General features: G+C 39.2%; 1 protein-coding gene across 2 annotated transcripts; it reads right to left on the bottom strand.

Moving 5' to 3' along the window:
* Positions 1-948: 948 nt before the first annotated feature.
* On the bottom strand, positions 949-15,065 carry ZBTB41 (zinc finger and BTB domain containing 41). 2 transcript variants are annotated; one of them, XM_083867428.1, is made up of 11 exons: positions 15,001-15,065; positions 13,099-14,302; positions 11,723-11,930; positions 10,408-10,477; positions 7,872-8,019; positions 7,047-7,176; positions 6,381-6,476; positions 5,751-5,857; positions 4,240-4,345; positions 3,140-3,228; positions 949-2,412 (listed from the first exon to the last, which is right to left on the bottom strand). In XM_083867428.1, the coding sequence occupies exons 2-11, from the start codon at positions 14,219-14,221 to the stop codon at positions 1,769-1,771; spliced, it is 2,721 nt and encodes a 906-aa protein (XP_083723554.1). In that variant the 5' UTR covers positions 14,222-14,302; positions 15,001-15,065; the 3' UTR covers positions 949-1,768. The 2 variants fall into 2 exon arrangements, with proteins under 2 accessions (XP_083723554.1, XP_083723555.1); XM_083867429.1 differs by lacking the exon at positions 15,001-15,065 and having other exon boundaries at positions 13,099-14,656.
* Between the last annotated feature and the right edge of the window lie 2,613 nt (positions 15,066-17,678).

Raw genomic sequence — 17,678 nt, 5'->3', positions numbered from 1 at the left:
TAAATACTGGTAACACTTAAAATTCTGTAATTCTGCCACTATTTAACAGCTAACAGAAATCTTTGGTGTGTTTAGGTTAAGAATCCATTAGGGTACAAGCTTCAAAATATAAACATTCAGGCAGTTCTGGCCCCTCTCCTGCAAACTACTCAGCACTGAAGTAGATAATTAATAGAATCTAACACCAAAGTATCTGAATACAATCTCAAATGATCTGTGCCACTTTAGAGTTTGTAGAACTGTGATAAGAGAGTCACCTTATCACCACAACTCCCTTGAGCTCAGGTCATTGAATAAATTTAACAGTTAAAACAATGCACATAAATCCAGTTTCCTATTTTAAAGATTCTTTGAGATAATAATTTAAGAATAGGGAAAACTGGGGTAAAATTTCAATTTTCTCATCTTAGTAAGATGGGAATCTTATGCAATTCTTGTGAGGAATTATGAAGATTATAAAATTACTTCAGAAACTTTCTTTGGCATCATATTCACCAAACAAACACAGAATAATTGTTTTTAAAGTAGACTTAAAAGAGAAAGCTTGGTGAGGTTAAACTATACTAGATTTCATGGTGACACCAGACTTATAGTTCCAAATGGGTTTTTTTGAAAAAAACCCATAGGTCTAGTAAAGAAAGAGATAAAAATAATTAGACATAAAATATTCTCAAGAGTTTAACTTTGGTTTATAAACACAGTACAAAAAAAGTATGAAAGAAAACAATTTAATTAGAAACTCACAAGAGATTTATAATTACTGATTTTTTTTTTTAAATAGAAATTAAGTACTGTTCTGGAACAATTTTGAAATTTCTCCTCTGTCACAGATAACCGGAAAATGGGCACATTAACGTGGGACCCTGATTTATGCTTTATCATGGGTCAACCATGCCAATCCTTTGTGGATTCATGGATTAAAATGACCTGTTAATGGATTAAAACGACCTTGCAAATACTCCCATTTCTTTTGATGTTAGAGTGTGGGGTACACTTTAGAAGACAAAGAAGATTGAAAAAGCAAGAAAAAATGCATCTTAAAATTATACAGAACTAAGTGTAGAAAATTAGACAAATACCATTGTCTAGCTCTTCCCATAGTATTCAATATTAAAGATCAAAGAAGAACTAAGAGCCCAAATTTAGGCAGCCTAATTGTACTCGGGGATCATCGAATACCTTGTTTAGTGTCTTCATAAAGTATCATAAATCACTTTTCAGAAGAACCTACTGCCTGTGTTCACTGGCTAGGCTCCAGAGCCCAGCCACCTTTAAAACCCTCCAAAAATGCCTCAGGTTCAAGGAAATTATATATTAATTTCTGTGTGAAACATAATTTAAAGTTTGTGTTTCATAGTCCTGCCTGCCCTTACAAATTTCCACGAATTTTAAATAGTCCTTATTCTTTTAGAATGCTTTCTATTCCACTTAAAACATTAACTCCAAGTGAGATGCATAAAGGCAAACAATTTTTTAAATAAATAGCCAGATATGTAATTACATTTTCAGCCACTATCCTTAAAAGATATTTCAGAGCATTATTTTTAAAAGACCATCTATAAGATTTTTAAAAACTCTTAAAATCGCAAGAAACACTCTTTCGTATGCATCAAGATGTGCCTAAATGTTCAAATATTATGTAAACAAATTGTTTTCCCAAAACTATGCAGGAGACTTAATGAGTCCAAATAAAATATAAAACTTAGTTGCCACATCAGCCTTCTGGTGGCCGACAGCTTCCTAAATTGGGTGGAATGTTATGGTCTGATCACGAATGTTCGTTGTTTGAAATATTCTGTACAGCTGGAGTTGTATCTAGCCCCAATAAAGTTCCAAGGTACGACTGGTCTCTGGGATCCAGCATTTGCTCAGGCCTGACAGGATGGACAATGTTTGCAGGCTGTGGAGTTAGGGTGTATTTCTCAAGGAAGGAGAGCTCCGTGGCGCGCTGATAATCCGGCTGCTCCGGCTGTGGGGGGAGGATGCCGTGGGGCTGAGCACTGTGCTGCACCAGCTCTGCTTGGGGCTCCGGCATGGGAACAGGCACCAGAGTCACAGGCACACACACTTCTGGGGATACATTCTGCAGCAAAGTTTTGGCTTCTGATTGATACGCTTTGGACTGTTCCACATACTGCTTAGCCTCGGTTTGGTAAACTTTGTCATCAGAGGTGTACTGCACTGGTAAGGAGACTAGCTTTTCCTCTGGAAAAGATGCCAATGCCTCTTCTGCAGCCTTAGATCCATGAACGTGATCAATATGGTACTTCAGCTTATCTTTTCGTTTAAATGTTGCATTGCAGTGTTGGCAGTTAAAAGGTCGAGCATCTGAATGAATAACCATGTGTTTCGTTAGTGTCTTCTTAATTCTGAAAGACTGACTACAGATCTGACACTTGTAGGGCTTCTCACCTGTAAAGACAGACAAGTAACTATTAGCGATTCTGAGTAACATCAAATCACACAGAAATGTGCAAACATCTTCCATGGATTACAGCATCAAGACCTACTATAAAACAATTTTACTGAAAACAACCTGCAAGTTTAGCATCTATTCTGGAATCAAGAGAGCCATCAGGAATTTGTTTAGAAGGTATAGTGGCATACTCTTCTCCTTACATACAATTCTCTCAATACTCTGGACTTAGGTTAAAATACAAACTAAATTAAAAAGAACACTCTTAACTGTTATGATGCTGGGATTAAATGAGCTCAGCTTGTACGTTCCTAAACACAAAGCAGGGAAAACAAAGTCAAACAAAAAGGACATAACCCTTTCCAAAGGGAGTTCACTCTTTGTTTAGATTACCACCTGAAATGCAGTAATCTCTGGAGCGCAGAAACTTTTAGAAGGTCAGGGTAAATTTGTCAAGAGCACACACACCAGTGAACTAAAGGAGGAGGTACAAAATGTGTCCCACAAACCTGAGCTGAGATTATCAGTATTCCAGCTAAACAATCATAAAACAGCATTCAGGAATGGCCAATATATGAGAATGAATAAAATCTTGCTGCTTTCTCCTACTCTCATCCTTAATGCTCAACCACCACAATGAATAAAACAATTGAATCAATATTGATACATAAAAATAGATTCCTACATGTTTTGTGGTTTAGTTGGGGTTTATTTTCTTTTTACCTGAATGTGTCCTAAAATGCATTTCCAAACTTGATTTCCCTTTAAAAACTTTCTTACAGACTTCACACTGGTGAAACGTTGCTTTATATCTTTAAAGAAAAAAAAGACATTTCATGTTATTTTTTTTTGTAACTAACAGTAAAGTTATGTTTACAGTCCTTTATGAAATCTTTAACTGCAAAATAGCTAAATACCAAACTTTACAAATTTCCTCACTTATGTTCCTATTTCCTGGCATCTACATACCAGTAAGGTTGATTCCTTTCAATACTCAATTTCCTTCTCTGTCAGGATGGCACTTAAGTATTCAAAGAACAAAAGCCACTAAAACTTCTTTAACCCCAAAAATCTCCCTAAGTAACATTTTTCTGCCCAACATCCATGAGAAGCATTTACTTTGACAGAATCAGGCCATAAATAAGGTTCTAGGAATGGGAGAATTTCTAGGTAGGCCACTGCCTACCAAAGGAAAAAATAGAATAAGCAATGTACTCCACTTTTAAGTCAGACATGTCTTTAATGGCTTCTACACAACACTAATGAGCACTAACAGCTAAAACACATCATTTGTAAAACAACCAGAGCTGTTTATTTCAAATCTCTGAGAGGTTTATTTTTAGAGCTCAAGAGTTTTTAAACCCTATTGCATTTTCAAGTTAGAGACACAACTCAGCTTTCAAACTTTTTACCTCCTTTCAGAGCCACTAATCTGCTGCCAGCTTTTAAAATACCTTCAATATCAGATAATTCTCCCAGTGCTTACATGGTGACTACTAATTCACTTTTAAGTAGTCTGTAATGAGAATACTACAGCAAACCATCAATTAAGAAAAACATTGAGGCAGATAATGGACAAACTAAAATCTGATCATTTTTAATGCTTTTTTTTTACTTAGTTGTGCTACAAAGGAAATATCTAGCTTAAATTGTGGAGGCAATTTCCTGTCATCCCCTTCAAACTGAAATAACACCTCTATGAAGCCTGAGGTGCAGGCATGACAAACACACAAATTAGCAGAGTTCTGCTTACTCATGCAAGTCCCACCAAAATCGGTTGCAGTACAGAAGTATTTATGCAGTTGTAAAAAGCCCACACTTACTTCTGCCAAACTTTTTCTCCTAGATGAACACTTTTATAATGAACAGTAAGGTGATCTCGACGGCCAAAACATTTTCCACATTCCTCACACTGATGTGCTTTTTCACCTACAAGGGCAAAATTCAATAAATTTTGGTTAAATCTTTTTGGAATTTATTAAATGTCTATGACCTATAATCATGCTCCCAAAGTTCAGCCAATCAAAGTTCTTCCACATCTCACTTGGAGAAGGATTCTCTCTTATTAATGAAGAAAATTTGGACAGCATGGTGGAGCTATCAGAGCAAGGATTTTACCACTTCTTATTTAGGACTAGTCTCTACCATTCCTACAAAGAACTTTGTGTTCCAAGCCAAGAGACATTTCCCCAAACACGGGAGGTACAAGTGACTGACTGTTCTCTCTTCATTATGACCTGAAATGTGGTACCTTCAATCTCTCAGCTGTTTTAAAGAGAAGCTTATTGAAACATAATTATTTTCAGCTACTAATTTGCATAAGTTAAAATTACACCTCAGTAGTTATCATTTTAATCATCCTGATGGACATAGTTACCTTTTTCTTTTATGCTGCTGTTTAAAAGTATCTTGATGCTTTTTTAGTCATCTTGAGATCTTCCAAAAAGTGGCAGAATATTTCTTCTCATGTAAATAGGGGTGTGGACAGTCAAAGAATGTAACCTTCTAGAGGGGGGAAGCAAATAGAGCAGAAAAGAGGACTTTTTTTCTTTTTTTTTTTTTTTTTTTTTTTTTTTTTTTTTTTTGTACTTTGAGTTTTCAAAGATTTCTTTACTTCATAGCAGACGATTTCAAACACCAGGAAAGAAGCTCTTTCACATAAAGACTCAGGAAGTTTAGACCCTGATCACTTTCATACTTCCATGCTGCCTACAAAGTATTTTGCCTCCTAGAAGGTCATATTTCCTCTGGACCCTGTTGTGGAAAATTCACTGGTGAATCATTGCTTTTCCTATACATTTGATAACCTCTCTGCTCTTAGAGCAACAGATTTTTTATCTTCCTTCTGATCATCCCCATTTGTTCCCTCAGTCATCCTTCCCTCTTTCCCACAAGAATGACTTCAGAAACACCTCTCTCGTGTTCTTACATTGAAGTGATCAGTGTACAAACTTTGACAGAGACTCTGACAGCTTCTTCTGTGTTGTGGCAATAATGTTTCACACAACTGCTATTAAAAAAAAGAAATCTGAAATAATTAAAAAATCCTCCTTTTTCACTTTTGCTTTGTCTTTATGATTGTTAAAGCAATGCATTGTTACATGTTTTTGACTGTCCCTCGGCCTTCTATGGTATTGTGGAGGAAACATTTGGTTCTTTAAACCTTTAAAACATGTAAGATTAACTCTACTTAGGAACTTTTTTTAAAGAGTGGCAGGAACTTTTATCAGGTCTAAAAAATTGCATGTACTGAAAAAAAATCCATAATTAAGTTTTTATTTGGTTTTATTTCAGAATAGTAATTTTGAAGCCAATTTCCAAAGAAAATACCTACCTGAATGTATTTTTTTGTGTTTGGTCAGATGGTCATGCCGAATAAACGTTTTCCCGCATTCTTCACATTCATATCTCTTGTCATCATGATGCACTCTTAGATGAAGTCTGCATATTTAGCCATAAACATGACCATAAAATGCAATTTTGTTAACATAATCTGTACTGCTAATTCAAGGCAAAACAGCAGAAAATGCAGTCTTTAATGCTTCACATAAGTATCAGGAAGTAGCATGCAGCTGAAGTGCACCTGAATTGTTCTTAGAAAGCAAGAGAGAACTGAGCTGAACTCTGCTATGTGAAATTAATTTAGTGGGATATATTAGTTCTCTGCTTATTTTCTCTTTGAATAACAAAAACACTGAAGTTTTACATGTGCAAAAAACTCAGCTTTGAGAAAAGATTTGTAGGGGATTTTGTTTATGTTTAAGCCATTAATGTATTATTAATTAAATGAATTTGCACAGATTAGTAGTATGTTTTTAATACTGAAAGAAGTTTAGAACATTTACTAATGCTCTCAGAGGTGGAGTAGGTCAAACACATAGGTTACAAAGAATTATGTCAATAACATGAACGCATATATATCACCAAATAAGCAAAAATTTAGCAGTTTAACAAAAATCTATACCTGTAAGAGCTTCCATGACGAAAACTCTGCCCACAAATACTGCAAAGATGAGGCTTTTCTCCACTGTGAATTCTCAGATGTTCTTTCAAAGTTGTTCTGTTCAACAAAGCCAGTAAAAATTTAATTTTAAGCAATGTCCCTGCCACTTTGAAGTGAAGCATACTAGCATTTTCTCAATTTCTTTTACTGTGATGGATCACAACATATCCAAACGACAGTATAAATTCAGATATACACACTGACACATGCATTCAAAGTCAGTCTGGCAATCTATTTACTGAACCAACTGGGTCTAGAAACAGTATCATGAAAGAAATAAAACACAGTCCCAACATAAATTTGGAAAACATACATTAAAGAAAACATCTTTCCCAAAAAATTGCAAGATGTTTTTGCACAACAGAGAAACTTAAGTGAAGTAAATGAGAGGTAAGACTTTCCTAATATAGTGGCACTTCATAATTAATTACCTACAGCTCTCACCTTTAATTTTAGAGGTGATCAGAAAATCCCAGGCTACCTGTGGCTCTGACACTACCTTTTAATATACTAATGCTCAGAAATGGTCTAATTCGTGTTAAAACTCCAGGCATATTCAACAGCAATCCAAATCTGCTAAGCACTGCTGTGCTCTGCTGAAGTTCAAGCAGTCAGGCAAGTCCTTACCGTTCCCTGACGGATTTCCCACAGATGAAACACGTCCATTTCCTCTTTCCCCCATGAGTACATTCTCTGTGGCGCTTCAGATTCCCTGTGTCATTAAACTGGCGGCCACAAATGTCACAAGGAAAAGGCCCTACAGGGAGACAGACACACACAGTAGGACTGACTGTCAGCTAAACTAAACAACAAGCCCAGACTGGTAACTTTTGAAAACCCTCATCAATTTACAAAGCAAAAGTTTGTCTGACAAATTATTCATCTTTAGTACAGTCAGCATACTTTAGATAGATTTTGTGAGCTTTCTGCTAAGTTAGTTCTAAGATCTGGCATACTGGCAAATTTCATGACTGTAAAGCAAAAATTTAGAAGTCATCATCAAAAAGCAATTAAGCCCACTTATACCACTTGAAATAAAAAATTCTTATCACCCATCTAATTCCTACTCAGCAGAAATAATCAGCAGTGTAAAAACGTCTGCAGAATACTTCAGGAGGAAAGGAAGAAGTCTTTGACAACTTCAGGAAGAATCTCACTCCCTAGCTGAGAATCAATTTTGTGCAAAAAAGTTTCAAACCACACTAACCTTAATTGTTCTTCCTCCTCAAAATTCTGATTTTTTGGGGGTACAAGAAAATGCCTCAAAAAGATAGCTGAACACAAAAGTAAAAACCCAACCAACAAAAAACCCTCAAACAACTCTCCCCCAAAAGTGGGAGAGAGAATTGTAAAAGGAGGTGGGGTTGAAACCAGACTGACCAGGGCATGAAATGGTGGGGGAATGTTTTACTTTAAATCTAGTGTTTACATGTCAGAAGGAGGCTTTTATACCGAGATGGAATTTTTCTTGATGCTTCAGTCTTGCAAACCGGGATTTAAAATGCTCTTCACAGTAGGTGCACTTGAAGGGTTTATCCTGAGAGTGAAGGATCATATGCTCTTCTAGGTGAGGTCTTCGAGTGAAAGATTTCTTACAAATCTGAAATGATAACACACTTTGTCAAAGTTACATTAGTTATAACCAGATTCTTTTCCTATTCATAAACTCCTAACAGCTCATTTCACCTGCTCTCTTCACCAATATAAGATTAAACACATTCTTCAAAAAACTACTCCATGCCAGTATGTAAAGCCTTGCAGTCAGCATCCAAACCAACCTGTGCTCTACACAAACCACAGTGGACTGCACTGTGTAGATTGGGATGCAGATCCATGGCAGCCTAAAGCAACTACTGGCAACTCCTGCAGGCAGTTATATGTTTCTCCCCAGCCCTTCTTTCTACTGACTCCAGCAGTTCCCAGACTCTCTTCCTAGGGTGTTTCAACACAGTAACTCAGCAGAAAATAACCAATGGAAAAAAGCAAATAGCTTTGGCTTGGTTTTGGATGCTGAAACAGTTTAGTTGGACCATGGTAAGAGTTGTTGTAGTATAAGCTACTGTAGAACCAGAGTCATACCTGTTCCTTTATTTCCCCTGGGAAATTCTCTGACAGCAGATATTAAAGAGAAAATGCCAATACCGACAAAAGAATATAACTCAAAATATGTTTTTAGAACTACAGGACCATCTCAATCCTAACATTATGTGTACTTTTTTAGTATTGCTTTCAGATTAACCAAAACCTAAATGTTGAAGAATTATTAGTAGTGAGTTAAGTAAGCACACAGTACAGTTACAGAATGGAATCCACAGCTCAAATTTAGGCATTTAAACCAGGTATTACAATTTATCATCAGGGTTCTACACTTCAACATAAACTAACTAAGGAGTGCTCACATTTTTCCTGTGAGACTCCTGCTGTTGTTTATAACAGTTCAGCTGAGCACTACAACTCCCACACATTAACGCCTGCAATCAGCTTCTCAGAGCACACATGAATAAGGAAATCAAATCCAGAAGCTTTATTTGTTCAAAACCTCAGTAATGTTAAATATAGGTGTAAGCAAATCCTGTATTTGTACAAAGTATAATAGGCCTCTTGCTTTTCCTTACTATTAATATCTATTGTTTATGTAAATTTGCTCATGTTCCTCAAGGATTAAAATATGGTCAGCAAATCCTGCTGTTCACAAACAGATTACAGCATAAACCAATAACGTTAGTGAATCCTGCAGCTACATCTGTGGCACCTTTGCCCTAAGAACACACCACACAAACTGAAAACAGTCACAGCACAGCACCCAAGGATCCTGTTCAATGTACAACTGCTGTAAAAGTTGGAATTCTAGCTGCTTTTAATTCAAATCCATTTTCAATGCACATGAGCTGTACAGGAGCAGCAGCTCACTTCTTTAAAAATTTCTATTTACAATTTTCAGTTAAAAACAAAAAAAAACCCCACAAACCAGGAAGTGGAGTTTATCAAATCACTCCTCTGGTGACACACTTTCCCCAGAACAAATGCCAACAATGTTGCACAATTGATTCCCACCATTAAAATGTTTCTTATCTAATAACAAACAGAATCTGTGACCCATTCACACAGTACAACTTCACCTGGAAGATAAGACCCTTTGATGAACCGTGCAATAACCCTGAACTGTGACCCCACCCTGAACCATGACCCCATACACACACTGAACAATACGAATTCCTACAGCTGATACCTCCCAACTTCCAACTGTATGTTTACAAGTGAAAGTTCCCAAATAAAGCAAGGTTAGTAATTATGTTACAGCCCCTAATATTACAGACATATAGCAGCTTGCATAAACAAAACACCTAAAAATTAAGAAAGAAACCAATTTCCTTAAAAAAATAACAACAAATCCCCACATCTGAAACCTTAAAACATTATTTGGCAGAACACACATAGAGAATAGAAATTCTACAAACTCCTTTTTAGAGCAGATGTAGTTTCACACATATACGTCTACCAGGGAAAATCAAGAAAAGTATTCTGTTAACTTAAAACTAGAGACAAATTTACAACTCTGTTGACATGCATATGCAGCTAAATGAGAAAGTGTTTCATATTTAACATATATTTTCATCACGATTGAGAGATCCTTCTTATAACAGTATACTTTATGGTCAGTGCTTGATGTGTGTAATTAACAGGAGAACAAATACTGTTTTTAAAGCATTTATAATACTCAAGTCTAACAATTTGTAAACTGATGTATTTGAAGAAATACTGCCTCTATTTTAGAATTCAAATTGGGATTATTTATCCAACCAGAGGCTGTACATATAGACAAAGTTCAGTCCTTAAATCAGCAGATAAAGGAAATGTATCACGCAGAGGAAAAGCATCCCTTAGAAAGGGATCTGAGAATTCACTGAAACACATACCAGATTTTCATTAAAATTCACAGAAGGTAAACTCTGTATGAAAAAATCAGAAGTACTGAAGGATTACTTACATCACATTTCCAACCTTCACTCTTTGTCTTCTTGATAGAAAGAAATTCTTGTACATTCTCTGGATGAAACCTAGGAGAAAGAAGCTGAAAGTAGTCACAGCTTTCCAAGATGAAGATAACCCAAATACTAAATGTCTATTTCTAAGCTTTATATGTCATGGAAGTTGATCACCACACTGGTAGAACAGAATACTGATGCTGAAACAATTCTAATGACACAAGTAACTGGAAAGCAGTGTTCACTATGGACTCCTGTAGAGCCTCACACAACATTTGACATGACAGAAGGCAGTTTCAACTTACAGATATTTACAAAGAAAAAAGAAAAAAAGCAGTATGTAAATAATAATACCTTATAATTAGAGGTGTCATAAATTATTTATCTAAAAAAATCAGCACAGAAATGGTTTAGACATCTATTATCATCAACAGTAAAGCACTGACATCTACAACTAAAGAAGGTATTTTACTCTGCCTTCAAATTAAAAGCAGTACAGTGTTGTGGTCCATTTGAGATTTACCCAAGTCCTGCATGCTTAAGTTACTCGTTTGATAATGGTTTGTCCCTGTATCCTCATGATTAAACCTCCCTTTGGTCTTTCCTGGGTGGTGGGTCTTGTTAATCAGCCTGCCATTCCACCCAGAAGCCTGGAAGATTCTGGTGGAGCTACAAGGTGATTTGACAAGTTCTTGATTCTCCTCCCTCTTTTAATTGTTCCCTGTTGTTCTGTTAATTGTCCCCTGTTCTGGATAACTCCCCCCTTTCCCTGAGATTGGTTCTAGATTGTCCTCTGCTGTGTCTACGCCCCCTGTACTTAAGCCGAGACCCAACAAGGGAACCTCAGTTCCAAGTGGGCCCTCCGGGTGGAATAAAACTTGGTTGCTCCCCCCGTGGGAGTCCTCCTTTCTTCTTCCATGCCGTTTGCCACGTTTCTGCCTGAGGCTCAGACCTACAAGACTGCAAAGGTACACAGCTGTACCCCTGAATGTGAACTCGGTGAGCGAGCCAGCCAGTAAGCAGCCCCAAACACCCACAGTACAGGTCATTTTTAAGTCTGATGTGCTCCGACTCTGCTAGCCCATCTGAAAGATCCTAACATTTTATAATAAAAACTTCTGGCAGAACCCCCAAAGAAGCACTACTGCTATTCATTACAGCAATTAGGTGACACTGCTAATGCCTTTGAAAAGGCAGTTATTTGAAGAAATAGTTATAAAAATAATGCAGAATATGCTGTGTTTATATATATATATATATATGCTTATCTTCACTTTTTAAATTTATAAAACACCACACACACTACGTCATACTTGCCTCTTCACGTGCTTCGCCAAGGTCTTTTTGCTTGCATGCAGCTTATTGCAGTAGGGACACTTGTGTTCCTTCTTATGGAAGTCAGTGTCACTGGAGTGTTTCTTCCTGTGCACTGTCAGGTTGGATTTGGTTGAGTAGCGCTGGTGACAAATATCACATTCAAAAGGTTTCTCCCCTGTGTGGACACGTGTGTGGCTCTCGTATTTGCCTGCAAAACAAAGTCAAATCTGTTAGCATGAACTGTAACAGGTATCACCTACAATAGGCACATTTGGGGTTTGTTCTATAACCTCTCTCACATGTAGTCAAGCTCTAAGTACCCTCCACATCTATATAAGGATCCCTACTGGCTTACGCCACTGAAAACTGCCCAGTGCTCACCTGTGTGTTTGATCCAAGGTCCCTCCAAACATTCCCTTCTTCCTGTAAGTCTGCAAGGGTTACAAGTCACTCTTGTTCAACCCCAAGGCATAGTCTGTTCTTAAATACTGCAAGTTACAGCCCAATTCTTTCACCACACTGACCATGAGTACCTTTGCAGAATGGGGAACAGCCTCACAACAAACTGGTAATCTTAAGGTACTTTCAAACCGCAGAACACCAAATTCAAGACACAAACCCTTTCACATTCTCTGTATTTGGGACCCAGTATACTACCAGAAACAAAATGCTACTCTCTCCTTTCTTTCACATGGCTTCTATTCCTTCCTCTTGCTAATTTTTTTCTGAGGACAAAATTCTATCCTGTGGATAAATCTACCTCGAGTCAATAGAAGCCTCTCTGCTTTGTACTAGATTTTACTTTTCTCTCTGTAGAACACACAGGCATGCTGCTGCATACTACTGTAAATTCATGAGTTTCTGCAGCTCATAAATTTAACATGTAAGTCAATTGTCCATTGTAATACAAGCATATAAAGAAATAATTTATACATTGCTTGTTTTAATGCATACTTGTTAAGGATTTTTTGAGCACAGAACTAGAATTCTAAGTTATGAAAGTGCAAAGAGAAAAGGGGTTCCAGTGTGTTCAGAACCAAAATGTACCATTCCAACCTTAAATACTCACAGGCCATTTATTTCTGCACTGTAGCTGTGCTTTTACACACTGTGCTAACAACCAGAATCCAGAGCAATGGAAGAGAAATAAATGTAGTATTTGCATATTTTTGAAATAATGTGCTCAGATAATTTATTGAAACTATTTTGCATCACAGACATAACAACTTAATACACTTCGAGAAAACAGCAGCACACTGGATCAGTGAGATGATCCAGAAATTCTTATATTCACTCCCCAGGATAGAGAAAAAGTTTGGTTTATCTCCCACACAAACAGCACCACCATGAACAAGATCAACCCAACTCGCTCTTACCTATTCGATCAAACTTTTTGTCACACCTGGGGCACTGCAGCAGTTTTTTGCTACTGGTTTGAATGATGACTGGAGCTAAGCCTTCAGAAATATTCCCCATTGAGTCAGCTGCCTCAGAACCCTCTTCACCATCATTCTGTTCCTTTTCACTTTGCTCTTCAGATTCCGAATCTTCACCTGACATTTCTTCCTCCTGACCGTCTTCATCCACATTGCACTCACTTTCACTGTCTTCGAATTCACTTCTCTCAGATGTCTCCTTGTCAGAACTGACTTTCTCCAAATTGCTGTCGGAGGCATCATCGCTCTCACTGTCACTGATATCAAACTTAGCTGGGCATTTACGGCTTCTCGTGGAGCGCCTGTTGGAAAAGCTGGCCTTCTCAACCATTTTTAACCCATGCTTTCCTTCCAGGGAAAGGGCTCGGTGGGCTTTAGCCAAATGATTTACTAAGGACTTCTTGTAACAGAAATTTCGACCACAGAAAGTGCACTGATGACTATTTAGTAGTTTACCTGTCAGCTCACTGAGTGTTTCTACTGGTGTAGGTGCATCAGTTACCACCTCAGTCTTTACATTGGAAACATTTTCGTTATTTAGTAACTTCACTGCATCTATGATATCTAAAAATTTTGCTGCTTCCAGCACTAATGGAATTTCATTTTTATACACAAAAAACTCAGAAGTGTAAAGAAACTCAAGCAAATGCTGAAAGACAGAATGAGTTACATGATCTAACGTGACAACATCGGTGCTTGGATTTTTGCTCAAACAGGCATGAAAATAACTACTCCCAACAGCCACAACAACTTTGTGAGCACTAAATTCTTTTCCTTCCACAATTATGAGTAAATCACAAAACGATGGATGTTTCTGTCTATCATCATTTAAGTATTTAAGTAGATTTTTGTTATATTGCAATGAGCTTAGGAGCTTTCTTTGTTCTGGTGATGGTGAAAGTTCTTGGGAAGATTCAAGCTGATCTGCAGGAGCTATTTCTGCAGACTTGGAGACAATTTCTTGTGCACAGTCCACTACAAGAATCTGCTCTGAAGTATCTTTCTCATGGCCAAGACGAACCTTTTCATTTAGACTTGCAGCGAGCTGTCTCCTTTTCTTCATTGCAAATATGCAACTTCGGGATCAGGAGCTTCATAGGTGATGAGCAAAGAATTCCTGTGAAAACTTAGTTCTGCTCCAGACCTTAAGAAAATATGCAACAGTTATTTCATACTCTACAAAAAAAAATATGATAAAAATTACTCTTAGCACTTAAACATTACTTTAATTTTAAGTAACTTTCCATATTTCACTGTTAGCTCTATGTGTCTGCATAACCGAGGCTTTTATTAAATCACTAAAATCTGTTTGCGTTGCAGACCACAGCACAGCCTGCTGCGAGCCAGTGAGCAGACGGCACCTATTATTAGCCCTAAGGCGGCGGCCGGGCTGCCTTCGCTCGGCTCCCGGCCGCATTTAGCCCGCGCCCCGCTCCAGGACGGGCGTGCACTGTTGTTATTATTATTACTACACCGAAGCCCGTTCTCTTTCCGTTTCACCCCAACAAGGCGAAGCCACTCCAGCAGCTCCTGGGGCCGGGTCGGGCCCGACCCGCCCGGCGCCTGCGGGGGCCGCTTGGCCCGGCCCTGCCGCGCCTGTCCCCGCCGAGCGGCCGCGCTGCCCCCGGCCCGGCCCGGGGCCCCGGGGCCGCTGCCTTTGTCCCCCGCCGAGGGGAGGGCAGGGCGGGGCAGGGCCGCCCAGAGCAGGACCGGCGGCACCGAGCGCGGGGGCATCGAGGTCGCCGCGGTCCTGCGGTGCTAAAAATGGTCGCGCCCGCCCCGCTACTCCGTCCCGCCCCGTCCCGTTCCCCCGCCGCCCCGGCACGGCCCCGGCTGTGGCACCTGCGCGGCGCCGGGCGCTCCCCGGGGCCGCTCGGCCGCCCAAACCGCTGCCCCGTCCGGCCCCGCGCCCGCCGCTTCCGGGCCCGCCGCTCGCGTCAGCGGGGTCACGGCGGCGCTTCCGAGCGGGCGGGGCCGGGCCTGAGGGGGCCGCGCCCTGAGCGGGCCCGGCGCCGGAACGCGGCCCGCAGGGTAAAAATAGCGGGCGGGAACCGGGAGAGAGAGCTCCCTCCAACAGCGGCTCGGGAGGGCCCAGCTGCCGCCGGCTCCGCGCCATGATACCCGCGGAGCCTGTCCCCTGCTTTGAACAGCGCGCATAGCGGCTTGTGAAATTCACGGGTTTCGTGCTTCCCCCAGTTCTGCTCAATAATACGAGTTTTAAGTTGTTTTCTGCTTGAGTATTTTGAAGCACGTGGCGCGAAAGTCGCACTTCCCGTGATTGCCGGGTGGCAAAGGAGCGGCCCCGAGGTGCCCCGGGCCCGGGGAGGCCCCTCAGCGCACGGAACGCGCCGCCTCCGGCTACTCCTGCTGTAACTCCTGCTCCGGCCCGCCTCTCCCAAGGGAACCCACTGCCAGTGACAGTGTCACACCGAAAATCAGCTTGTTTTCCTGACGGCCTTAAAGAAAGATTAATGCAGGATTAAGCTTTATTCCTCGACATGCATTCTCATTCTGTGTTTATGTTCTGTAAATGGATACTGAATAAACTGTGACCCGAAGGTCTTGCATTTTTAAATAAAAACACAATTCAAATAAGGTTCTTAAAGTGTTTGTTACCTCCTAAGTGTTGCTGTACTGCCTGTATCCGCAGCCCTGCAGTTTCCTTGAAGTCTACGAATATTTAACTTCAGCTTTGGGGTTATTGTTGTTTTGTTTTGTTTTCCCTTTTTAATACGATATTAAATCAATTCAATAGCAAACTGTTTCAAATAATATTCTAAGTAGTATCAGTTCTATTATTCAGTTATTCTATAGTGAAACAATAGTGTCAATAAAAATAGAGTAATGAAGATTACTATGGTTTTGTTGCACTGAAGACAAAAATCTGCTTACCTCTCAGCCATCTGCTCTTTTAGGATGTTCCTTGTGCATGCCCTCCTTTTATCTCTGCAGAATAGTTAAACTGTACATAAACTATAAAAATAAGTTTCTCTATTAGGCAAGTTTCTCTGTTTTGATTTTGCATGGAAAAAGAAAGTTCTAGAGTTCACTTTAGATTTTAAGCTGAGCCTTACATTTCACTCTAATCTGAATAGCAAGCCCATAAAAACATCATTAGTGGATAATTGGCTTCTTGGGTCTTACTGTTTCCACAGCAAATCCCTCATTTGGAAAGTATAAAACTAAGTGCTTCATCACTTTTCATGAGTGAAATACATAAGGAAAATGAGCCTTGATGAGAACTGTTTTGCCAGCAAGCATAACCAAGCTAGGGAAGTGCTCCCTGGGCCTGAGGCGTGCATAGATTCTTATGTGTTGTTGGGGAGCTTGGAGAAGGGTTTGGGTTCTTTTTTTCCCTAGATAACTACCTGATTTTTTTCTTTATTTGCTGCTGCTATTATTTACTCTGTGTTGAGTACAATGTGGTTTCTTGGCAGCCTACAAAGCATCTACAAGCTTATTGCCAAATTGTACAACTTCAGTGGGCATTTGGACACGCTGCAAGCCTAGGTAACACTTTTTTTCCTCTTGCTGTTTTATGATGCATGAAGGATTTAGTTCAAAGAAAAATTGTGCAGTGCTAAGTGATCCATTACCATGCCCGGCACTGCTGCAATAATTATGCTCTGGAAACAAAATGTCCTTGAAATCTCAGGTCATTATGGTTCTTTCAGCATTAAGTCTTCTGCACTTGGTGTAAAGTACAAGCAGTACAGACAAAATTTAACTATATTAATTCCTTTTGTTCCAATGCTTATTCATGCTACATTTTCTTGCCAGTTAATAGACTATCCCACATAGGTTAAAAAGCTGACTTTTACTTTAATTAAAGACATCCTCAATCAAAGAATAAGTACTTGCTCACCTACTGTACAGAATTTGCAAATGCAGCTGCTTTGATTTGTCCAGGAAAACAGTATATTTATCAAATAAATAGTTTTGAACTGTTGGAAATTAAGAAGTAGCTTTGTGCAAGAAGGTTTGGTGTTGAAGGAGGTGGTTTCATCTTAAAGTACTTGTTCTCCGGCTCAAAATCCTCCCTTCTGAGATACAATGAAACTAACAATGACAGATACTTGAATCGAATACTGTTTAAACAATAAGCAGATAGGGAATCAACTCTTAAGTTAAGCATTTAGCTGCCAACTAAACAGGAATAAAATTACATAAAAATAACATGCAAGTTTTAATACCTGTCTGAATCATTTCAGTTTATTGCCAATATATTCCTTAAGAACTGATCACTCTTACCACCCAGTTATGAATCTAGTTGCACATACATTCACATCCTCCTTCAAACAGCTGCCTTTACTTTGGCCACAACATTTTTGCTAAGGTAAATGTTTCTCTCTCTAAGAATTTTATAACTAATTTGCAATGGGTTCATGGTGCATGATACTGCTGAAACATGACCCATGCTGTCACTCATCCTTTTTGTATCCCAGATGTGTCAGTGATGGGTGGGACCTAGGGAAGAACACACAAAGCCTATACTTCCTCTAGTCTGAGATTTTTCTGTA

This window comes from Zosterops lateralis, assembly GCF_965231275.1.
Source record: "Zosterops lateralis genome assembly, chromosome: 9".
Taxonomy (NCBI): Eukaryota; Metazoa; Chordata; class Aves; order Passeriformes; family Zosteropidae; genus Zosterops; species Zosterops lateralis.
Note: the sequence above shows the minus strand (reverse complement) of the source record. Positions and strands in the feature narration are given on the sequence as shown.